The 11,532-nt window shown below is 31.6% G+C and overlaps 1 protein-coding gene across 1 annotated transcript; it reads left to right on the top strand.

Moving 5' to 3' along the window:
* The first annotated feature begins 4,321 nt into the window (after positions 1–4,321).
* On the top strand, positions 4,322–8,855 carry LOC107517911 (olfactory receptor 4K1). Its single transcript, XM_016159085.2, has 2 exons — positions 4,322–4,536; positions 7,749–8,855. Exon 2 carries the CDS (start codon positions 7,768–7,770, stop codon positions 8,701–8,703), a length of 936 nt encoding a protein of 311 aa, XP_016014571.2. The 5' UTR covers positions 4,322–4,536; positions 7,749–7,767; the 3' UTR covers positions 8,704–8,855.
* The last annotated feature ends 2,677 nt before the right edge of the window (positions 8,856–11,532 follow it).

Genomic DNA, 11,532 nt, shown 5'->3' on the forward strand with positions numbered 1-11,532 from the left:
AAAATGGCTATGCTGGTTTGTTAGTGGCCCTGAAAGATCAAAATTTTAAAAAAATTAGAGAAAAGTAGTCTGGCAGAGAAGAATGAAGATGGACTTATGTGAGTGAGCACAAAGTGTGTGGATTTTTGTATTTTATATATATGTCCAACTGAGACCAAAAGCACTGACTGCCATTTATCAGGTTGGTCTTATAACTGCTCTTAACACTAGATCAGCTGAGGGGACTGATGCTGAGAATTTCATATAGTACCATTCTACAAAGAGACCATAACCATTCAATGGTAAGTCAATCACATCACACTCCTTTCTCTATGCAGTGGGTAGTGATTTGTTTTCATTGCAATCGACTCCTACTCCAGATGTGGGTTTTCCTTCCCTGCCTGCAGTCTCTCCGCCAGGCTATTATGCTAGAGCTTACAGAGTATTGTCTGATTTATGGATATAAGATTCCATGAAGATTGTCTCCGGATTTACAGATAAAAGTATTTACAGTGAAAGTGTAATTTATTGAATTTATGGTGAAGAGATGTGACAACAGGTACACACCATCATGGGATCCACTTTTCCGAGAAGCTTCCAGCCACAAAGAACTGTGGAATAGCCTATTAAAGGCTTAGATAAGATGCTAGCATTGGAATAACACCGAACTTGGTCGAGATGGACAATCCAAGATGTAAAATATTCATTGAACCAACAGTTAATTTATTTTTCTGTGTTACCAATAGCTAAAATACTCACATCCAGAAAAGAATAGAGATTGAGCCCTTGCTCCATATTCTCATTGACGCAGTTGTGGATTTTGTGCTTTCTGCCCCAGCAATTCTAAGCTGTACTATGATTCTACATTTCTTCTACTAATGATGTATAAAACTTCTTGATTCTGTGGCTTGATGTGTACTTCAATTCTGGAAAACTTTCAGCCAGGATTTCTTTAACTATTTTTTAGTTTTGCTCTCTCTTTTTCTGTGACTTCAATCATACATTTATTAGACTTTTTCATGATGTTCCTTATGTCTCTAATGCATGACTTTTCCTTTGTCATCGTGCCAATTTAACTAACAATAAAAAGCTTGTTTTTCAAATTTCTCTTGTTTGATTGTTTTGTATTTCTTTAAATAATAATGGAATTATTTTTTTAATTGGGCACTTTATGCTTTTTTTTCAATTAAGAATATTGTGTTTTTTTCTGTTTTAAATATATATATTGAACCATATATGAAATATATTGTTTCTAATTAGACACTCCTTGGCAACGAATAAAAAGTATGTTTCCCCTAAATCCACCCTATTTTAAAAAAAATTCGTTCGTTTATTTATTTATCATTTTTCAATTACATTAACATACAATATTGTATTAGTTTCAGATACACAACATGTGGATTAGACATTCACATAACTTACAAGTGATCATCCTAATAAGTCTAGTACCCACCTGACACCATTCATAGTTATTACAATATTATTAACCACATTTCCTATGCTGTAGTTTACATCCCTGTGACTATTTTATAACTCCCAATTTGTACTTCTACATCTTTTATCTTTTTCACCTCCACCATCAGGCAATCATTAATTTGTTCTTTATATCTATGAGTTTGTTTCTGTTCTGTTTTGTTCTATTTTATTTTCGTATTTCACATATAAGTGAAACCATATGGTATTAATTTTTTTCTGACTTATTTCACTTAGCATAATACCCTCTAGTTCAATCCATGTTGTTGCAAATAGCAATATTTAGTTCTTTTTTAAGACTAATATTCTACTATATATTACCACGTATTTTTCCATTTGTCTATCATTGGATACTTAGACTGCTTGCATATTTCGGCTATTGTAAATAATGCTACAATCAACATAGAGATAGATGCATATATCTTTTCAAATTAGTGTTTTGGATTTTTTCGAATAAGTACCCAGAAGTAGAAATACTAGTCAGGTAGTTCTATTTTTAATATTTTAAGGAAGCTCCATACTATTTTTCATAGTGGCTGTACCAGTTTGCAATCCTAAGAGTGCACAAGGGTTTCCTTTTCTCTACATCCTCACCAACATTTGTTGTTTGTTGGCTTAGTGACGGTGGACATTTTGACAGGTGTGAGGTGATAACTCATTGTGGTTTTAATTTGCATTTCTCTGATGATTAGTGACAATGAGTATATTTTCATATGTTTATTGGCCATCTGTATGTCCTTTTTTGAGAAATATTTTGTTTGATAGAGCTGTTTCTGATTATATTTCTCTTGCAAATATTTCTTGTCTATTCTCACTCAATTTCTTCTCCTAGTAACCTGTACAGATTACTTTAATAATGATTTTTTTTTTTACAAGCCAAAGAAACTAATTCTGACCAACCTAAGTCTAAAGTAACTATTAGAAGCACTTAACATTATACATATCCTTAATGGTAAGTTAGTCAAAACAGCCTCAGAAATGAGTAAAAACGATTAGAAGTTAGGCATCATGAAACACAGCTGAGACCATGTTTGTCTCGTAAAAACAACTGTTTATTGACACTGGATCTTCCCTAAACTACTGCTTTTGAAATTCAACATTATGATGCTACTGTAATAGTTTTTTAACTGTCCCTTTGTTATTTCGTATCTCCTGTAAGATTCAGTCCTGAGTAACACCGTCCAATTGTGCATACGTGCCCACACTTTGTCTGCTAGGATTGGGGGAAGCATTTTAGGTACCTTTGTTTCAACAACGGATGCTTAACATATCTCGCCACATAGACTCACACTATGGAGAAAAAGGATTCAAAATACTACAGTTACCAAATAGCTAACCCAATAGCTATAGATATATACCAAAGCATAATTTTGTCAACTTTTAATAAAATTATTTTCTGATAGAAGTTATATTATACTTATATTCTATTTCGAGTTTGGAGAGATTCTTGCACAACTCTTTTGAAAAAAAATACATGCTTCTCTATATTTTCAGTCCTCTTTAATATTTTCAGCATTTTAAAATTTTCATCCCATAAGAACCATATGTTTATGAGTAACTTTTGCCAGATAATTTATATTTTACCTTATTTTTCTTCTGTTGTGAATGGAAACTGTTTTTTCATTATATTATCTTTATAATTTATAAAGTTTTGCTTTTTAAAGTATATTATTTCTAACTTTTTGAAGATCATTTTTAATTGCAAGTATTGAAGATATAGAAGCACAGGGAATAAAAGTTTTAAATAAGCTTTTGTAAATTTACCATTACGTATAAATATTGATATTTTTCCATAGATTAATTAGGCATTTAAAAATATATACAATATTATTAACTCAGTTTAAGTTCTGTTTATATACTTTTAGACCCCTTCTTTTGTATTTCTTCTTACATTGTTTAGAATTTGTACTAATTCTCTGGATAGTTTAAATCTTTTTTTATAAGTGTGTCCAAATTAGTTTGGTTTATAAAAATGTGCACATAATAATTTTATCTACCTTTAATTTTGTCTATTGACATTATCTTTTTAATCTTATACATATATATTGATATAAAAATACAACAATAATTTTAATCATGGAATGTGTTTTATCACACTAAAATGTTATATTTCTTCATTCTTGAGTTTATAGATACTTAAGGGTTTTTTTTTTTTTTTTGGTAGTATCTCTCTCATTCAATCTATGCTGCCATATGTGCCATTGGAATGTGAATGTTTTACTAGGGGATATACATACACGTAAATGGTAAGAAATCGTATTTTCAATTTTCTTTAGAGATGACCATTTGAAAATTACATCCATACCACAACATTTGAAATCTAGAAAATTTATATGAAATACAGTTGAAAAGATGGTTGATGTATTTTGGGGGTTAGAAGAATATGTTATGAAGAAGTGAGAACACCTTTAAATATTTGAGGAATTATTATGTTAAAGTGGGAATGAATTTGTTCTATTAAATTACAGATGGTAGAATTAGTTGAGCACTATATCAATCGATTAATCTGTTTCAGGAAGTAGTGGGCTCCTTATGATTGGTGGTAAACACCCTGAGGCTTTGATCATTTGTAGGATTGTGTGATAGTTTTATTGACAGGAAGTTAGAGGTCAAAAATTACTTTTCTAACTAGGAATCAAAAAAAATAAAATAATCTTTTACTTTCATATGTACTAACTAGTTGGTTAAAAAAATTTCTATTTCTAAATAATATTATTTTATAAAATATAATTACTATCACTGTAGAGTGACTCAAATCTCTAAAGGGTGATTTCTCACTTCTCCAATGAAATCATTTCTCTTGAATGAGGATGGAAGGCTTTATATCACCTTACCTTAGGATATTGTATTTGGTCACAAGCAAGAAGAGCGGAACCCTTACTACCTCAGGGCAGAACTTGAGGGGCCTACTTCTGTAGTTTAGTGCAGAGAACAAGTTAAAATGCATCAGGTCAAGAGTATATTGCAAATATTTTCAGTATAAAGACTCATAGTAGTAAGTGGGAAGCTTAAAAACAAACCGAGGAACACAAAATTTGGAAAAAACAGGGAAGAACTGAACGACTGGGAGAAATTATTAAAAGTGTAAGTATTATACATACATTTGAACATTTTTTGGACTGAGCAAATAATTGGTAAATTGCTTTCCAGGTGAAAAATTAGAAATAGAAGATAGCAAAGAAGATGTTATTCTTATCTCAGTCAAATTGGAAACTTCATCAGAAAGGCAAACTGCTCTGTCTACATGACTATATGACTTTTCCACTGCATTGGCTTGGGAAAGCCCTGATAATAATAGAATCAGTATCTGACGAACAAAGGGAAGTATGCTATAGCCATTATCTGTTCCCTTTCTTCCCATTTTATGTTTTCTAACCAAAGAATACTTAGCCATTTGTTAAACAAATATTTATCATCAAAATTTGTTTGGAATGAAGGAATAGCTACACAAGGTAGAATAATGCTCAATAAGGACACTTTTTATTGATTTTTGCTGCTAGGCTTACTATAAGACAAAATAAAAATGATAAATATGCCTATTTATGGTTTTGGAGTTCTACTGACAGTTTAGAAGTGGATATTAGTGTAATGTCAACTTCTAAATATCAAACATGGTTTTACACCAGGAATAGGGAAATTCTTTTATGGTGTATTTTGTGAGTTGAAAACACTTCTATTTCTGATGATGAAGAAGTGAATGATTCATTAATGAAGAGACTTTTGGATGTCCTGTGTATAGTCCCAGAAATTCTGAGTGACTTTTATAAATTCTATATGTTTCTGTAACATAACTGCCTCTGTACTTAAAATTTTATAGATGAAAATAACTTGGTATAATCTAGTTTTATCTTCTAAGGTCAGACACACAGCTCATAAATGACAAATATTATTTATCTTTACTAATGGATACCCATCTTAATTATTAAGAAGAAAATGAGATTTAACATTGAACCTGGTCTTTTTTCAGTTGGATTAAGAAATCATAGGAACTTAGTGTAGTTGTTTCCTATATTTTGAAAAAGGAAGACTGACAAACATTATCACTTATTAGATATTGTAAAGATATAATTGGTAGGAAATTTGGATATTTTCAGAAAATCTTTTTTTCAAAAATAAGATGATCTTTAAAAAAATGTATAATATCACTAACTTTATCTAACATGTTAACCATTTTTTTACTCCTCCTCCTCCTCCTTCTCGCTTTCTCTCTTTCCCCCTCTCTCTTCCTATTTCTCTCCTTAATGTTATCCTATTAAATTACCATAATACTTGGCAGACTTTACACAATGGATTAAATGTTTTTCCACTGCATCGGCTTAGGAAAGCCCTCGTAAGGAGTCCCTCATAGAGTTAAATTTTTATCTTTTTAAAATTAATAAATGTAGCTCTTTAGGATTATTTTTAGTTTTAGCAATGAGAATCTCTTTCCTTTCCAGTGTTTGCCTCCTCTCCCCTGCCCATGTAAATACATGCTCAGGTAGACCAGTATTGGCTCAAATCTTCCACATGGAGAGAAGAATCCTATGATGGACATTTGTACTGAGGTCACTTCACGCCTCATTGATTTGTTTATATTCTTGAGTAACTTAAGTTTTTGCATTCTTCTTAAAACTAGATATAATAACTCAAGTGCAAATAAATTCTACCCTTGAAAGGATAGGATTTAGCACTTAAACAATCAGGTTAAAGTAACATAATACAAGCTTGTAAATAGTTTAAACATTTTTAATTGGCTAAATATGGTTACTTGTACATGGTTTGCTGTAAAAAAATTTAAAATATTTATTATATTAGTTATATCTAAATAACCTCATCCTAACAAGCCACTGAAGAATATAGGGTGCATAACCTCAATCAGTATAAGGACAAGTAAATATCTGTCGTGTATTGTTAGGTACACAGGGCTAAAGCCAAAAATGTTTCCAGAACAACTGGAGGTTGCATAGATTTTTTTTCTTTCTGAGACATAGTGGCCACGTGATGCCCAATGTGTAAAACAAAATGTCAAAAAACAGTCAAAAGTCAATTTACTTAATTTTTCTATTTTGGAAATCTATTATGTGTTCAAATTCACCACGTAAAGACTGTTTCTGAAAGGTGTTACAAATTTTGATAAATTCAGGTGTGTCAAGAGTGTTTAAGAAGGGACATAAGGCAGAATCAGAAGAGATGAAATCACATTGGTAGTTCACTCATAACTGGCAAGAACTCTGCCGTCTCATTACTATCCTTCACCCTCCCATGTGCCTCCTTGTTTAGCTACCCGCCAGGTGCAAGGCAGGTTTCTCAGCATCATCTCACCTCTTCCCCTCTTCCTATTGCATCTGTCAGCAGTAGGATAGAGGGTAAATGCTGATTAACTAACTGATTAACTGTTTAAAGGATGAAAGAAATTTTCTTGATCTTCACAGAAATTTTCAGAGTATTAATCACCATTGCCTTTTCTTTCCAGAATATGGCAAATTGCTTCTATTAAGCTTCTTAAAGCACCATCAAGCACTTTATGATTCTCAGTTTCAAGAATTTGAATCTAGTCCACTTTGCCTTATGTTCAAAGCTAATCATATTCACCACTCCTGATCTGTCATTCTCAACTTCATTTTTATTGCTCCTTAGCATGCCCGCTCTTCTAGGTAAGCCACTCAACTCACAGCTCCCTGAATACGTCTTTCATATTTTTTTCCTTTGTGTCTTTATTCCTGTTATTCACCCTGCTTGAAATAGCCTTTTCCTTCAGTTTTGGTTAGCAAATTCCAAACTTTTAAAAAGTTTTAGTTTAAAATAATACCTACTCCATGATTAACTATACCACTTTGGTATAATTTCTTTCATCCTGGTAGTATTTATGGCATTAAAGTATCACATATGTTTGTTTGTTTCTGATTGTATATTTTTAGTTTTTAATATGTATATCTTTTCTCATTTTTAAAAATTAAATTTATTGGGGTGACATGGGTTAATAAAATTATATAGGTTTCAAGTGTACAATTCAATAATGTGTCAAGTGTATATTGCACTGTGTGTTCACCACCCAAAGTGAAATTTCCTTCCATCACCACATATTTGACCCCCTTTTTATGTTTCTAATTATGATAAGATCCATATCTAATCTTATTTCATACTTCTTCCACTTCCACAATAGTCATAGGTGTTAAATATTAGTCAATTTATTACTTATATAATTTCATTAAATTAAATTGACTTCTAATTGATAGCTTGTCATATTTCCTTTGTATGTGTATGGGAGATAGTGCCAATCATTGTGAGTGATATTTTCTTGATTTTCTTTTATTTAGGTAATTGTAGATTGCATACATGGCTCACACAAATGAATCAGTAGTATCTGAATTTGTGCTTCTGGGACTTTCTAATTCTTGGGAACTTCAGCTTTTCTTTTTTGCCATCTTCTCTGTAGTGTATGTGACGTCAGTGCTGGGCAACATCCTGATTATTATTATCATTTCCTCTGACTCTCATTTGAACTCTCCTATGTACTTCCTGCTCAGCAACCTTTCTTTCCTTGATATCTGCCAGTCTAACTTTGCCACCCCCAAGATGCTTTTGGATTTTTTTGTTGAACACAAGACTATCTCCTTTGAGGGTTGCATGGCCCAGATATTTCTCCTTCATAGTTTTGTTGGGAGTGAGATGATGTTGCTTGTTGCTATGGCATATGACAGATTTATAGCCATTTGTAAGCCACTACGCTATAGTACAATTATGAATCGGAAATTGTGTATAATCTTTGTGTTTATTTCCTGGGCTGTGGGTATTCTTCATTCTGTCAGCCATTTGGTTTTTACAGTGGATCTGCCATTCTGTGGCCCCAATGAGGTAGATAGCTTCTTTTGTGACCTTCCTCTGGTGATAGAGCTGGCTTGCATGGATACCTATGAAATGGAAATTATGACACTAACTAACAGTGGTCTGATATCTTTGAGCTGTTTTCTGGCTTTAATTATTTCCTACACCATCATTTTGATCACAGTCTGGCGTCGGTCCTCCAGTGGGTCATCTAAGGCACTTTCTACATTAACTGCCCACATCACAGTGGTAATTCTTTTCTTTGGGCCTTGCATTTACTTCTATATATGGCCTTTTAGCAGACTTCCTGTGGATAAATTCCTTTCTGTGTTCTACACTGTATGTACACCTCTGTTGAACCCTATCATCTATTCTCTGAGGAATGAAGATGTTAAATCAGCCATGCGAAAGTTGAGAAACCATCATGTGAACTCCTGGAAGAACTAGGAATCACCATGAAGGAACATAATCCTAAATGATAATGAAAGGTTTCCACTGGATCACAGCATCATGGCAATTAGTTTTGCTTAATGATATGGGTTACTGAGTTAGAGAATTGGATTTTTGTCATATGCACAAAAGAATTACATAAAATTAGTTCCCTGTTTAATATTTAAAAAGAATTTTAAGCAATTTTTAATTACTTATAGTTTTAAAGTACAAATTATCTTTAAAATATTTAATAATCCTCCTAAATATTTTAAAGAATTTAGACATTCTAATCTACACAAAATGCTATTTATGTTACTAAACTTGTGATTATCTTTAATTGAAGTAATATTTTTATACCTTATAATCAAAATGTATAAGAAACTTGAGTTCCTGATATATTCATTCAACTTTTTCATAAGTTTTTCATATACTGACATAATAGAAAAATATTGTATTTTACAACATCGATTTTACCTCATTAGTGTACATTTATCACTTTACCTTTTCCTTGTGTATTGAATATTTAGTTATATATGCTAATTGTCATACATTTTGTTATATGTAATTTTCCCTGTCTACTACTATGTTCCAATCAATTTTTCAGTGTTCTTTTATATTATTTGATAGTCATTTGTACTCATTACAAAACTTTTAAAAAATCTTTGGTGCTAACAGCAGCATACATTTTTTCCAAGTATACTTATTTTTAAGTAGGGTAAATTGGTTATAATAAATTCTACATTATTCCTAGAAAATTGCAAATATCTTTTAAATTGCTTGAAAATATGGTTGGTGTTCAATATTAAGTTTGGAGAGAAAGCTAAAGTTTTACAAATGTACAAAATGACAAAAAATTATTTGCAACTGAAGTTCAAATCTGAAACCTATTTTTTTCATATTTTTTTGAAAACAGAAGAGAAAAGTAAAATTCATGTACCTCTAATAATAAAGATGGATTATCTATTAATTATTTTTCATTTGCTAGTCAAAATTTTATTATGTATTTTTTCCTGAGATTTGCATTATGAAAAAGACCTTGTAACAGAGGGACTAAATGTATTCTAACAATGAAAAAAGGAATTGCCCAATAGAAAATAGAAAGCCTGCAATTGTCATCACTCTGGATTCATTATTTTAAGTATACTACAAGACATAAGTTAGTGTCTATGTGCATAGATCTTAACTCTGCATGTCAAGTTCTAGTGCAATTTTTAGATATATAGACACACTGTCTTCTTGAACTATGATATGACTTAGCTAAAGTTTCTTAAAACTTAGACTTTTGGTTAATTTCATTTGGACGATGTCAATCTTTAAACTTGACTACCTTTTATGTATTCTTATACAGTGCCGAAAACATTTTAAATACACAATAAACATTGAAGCAGTCATGATATTGTTGGTAGTTCCTTTTTTTCATTTTAACTCTGCCTTGCTGGTGACAATAGAGGTGTTGATAGTATTCTTGGAAAATGAAGTCATTTCGCTGCTCTGATTCTCAATAGAAAGGAAGGGTAAGTAGTACAAGGGGAAAATAAAGGGAGTAAGAGGAAGAGCAGCAGAAGAAGGAAGTGGGAAATGAGAATTTATAAGCGGCTATTTAATTTGATCAGTTCTTTATAGTGCTCGAGATACCTTCTTCGACTTTCTAGTTTTTACTTTATTATCGATCTATCTGGGTTTTAGTGATCAGACATGCTATAACCTACCATATTAAGTTTGGCAAAAAAAAAAACCCCAAAAGGCATAAAGTTAGAAAAGAAGTTGATATATCTGACTAGATAATTTCCACAGAGATTTTTGTTTTATTTTAACAAAATAACAAATAATTCAAAAGAAAACCTAGGTGGCAAGTAGTATTATTCTTTGGGTAATATCTTTAATTTGCAAAGAACTCTTATAAATCAATAAGCAAATGCCCAACAAGCTAGTAGAAAAATTAGCAAAGTATATGAATAGGCAGCGAGATTTCTTTGTTTATCTTTATGATTGGTAAAGATCCAAAAGCCTGATAGTTCACTGTGTTGATAAAGCTTTGATAAAATAAGAAACCTCAAATATTGTTATTAAATCTCTAAAGTTGTATAATATATAAAGAAAAATTTCAATATCATTAACATTTTATAACTTAGTAAATATACTTCTAGCATTTTTTGTTCTCATTTCTTTTCATAAAATTGGTTAATAAAATTATATGGGTTTCAAGTGTACAATTCAAGAACATGTCATATGTACACTGCATTTTGTGTTCACCACCCAAAGCCAATGGCCACTTTTTGAGTATCTAATAAGTACCAGTGACTTTCAATATCACATTTGATATCAATCATAGTGGCATTGTATGGTATGTAACACACCCTATCTACATTGTATAAATGATGAAACTGAGAGACTGATAGTATTTTAATGCCTGTATGTCTAGCAGACATTTCCTATTCATTACAGCACCACAACTGAAAACAGACTCAGAAACTGAGACCTTGCTCTCTTCTCTTAATTTTCTAAAGACTTGCTTTAAAATCAGTGAAATTGTAGCAGTGACTAAAAATCCGTAAGCCAGAAAGTGTCTCTGAAAAACTAGATAAATATTATAAAGTTTAACTACTAAATCCCATGTTCTTTAGTCCAGAGAACTAAAGATGGCTAGAATTTTCAGGTCACAATATTGGAAAAGAAAGCTAAAAAGATATATAGCTTCAGAAAGTTGCAGAGGGCTCCCATCAACCTTATGGCTACATATTCGTCAGTGCATATGTATGAAGAAGTTATCTGAAACCTGGGAAAGAGCCCACAAAGAAGAGATGGGCCAAACAATACTCACACAGGCCAAGAGTAAAGTATTAG

This window comes from Rousettus aegyptiacus, unplaced genomic scaffold (assembly GCF_014176215.1).
Source record: "Rousettus aegyptiacus isolate mRouAeg1 unplaced genomic scaffold, mRouAeg1.p scaffold_m13_p_3, whole genome shotgun sequence".
Taxonomy (NCBI): Eukaryota; Metazoa; Chordata; class Mammalia; order Chiroptera; family Pteropodidae; genus Rousettus; species Rousettus aegyptiacus.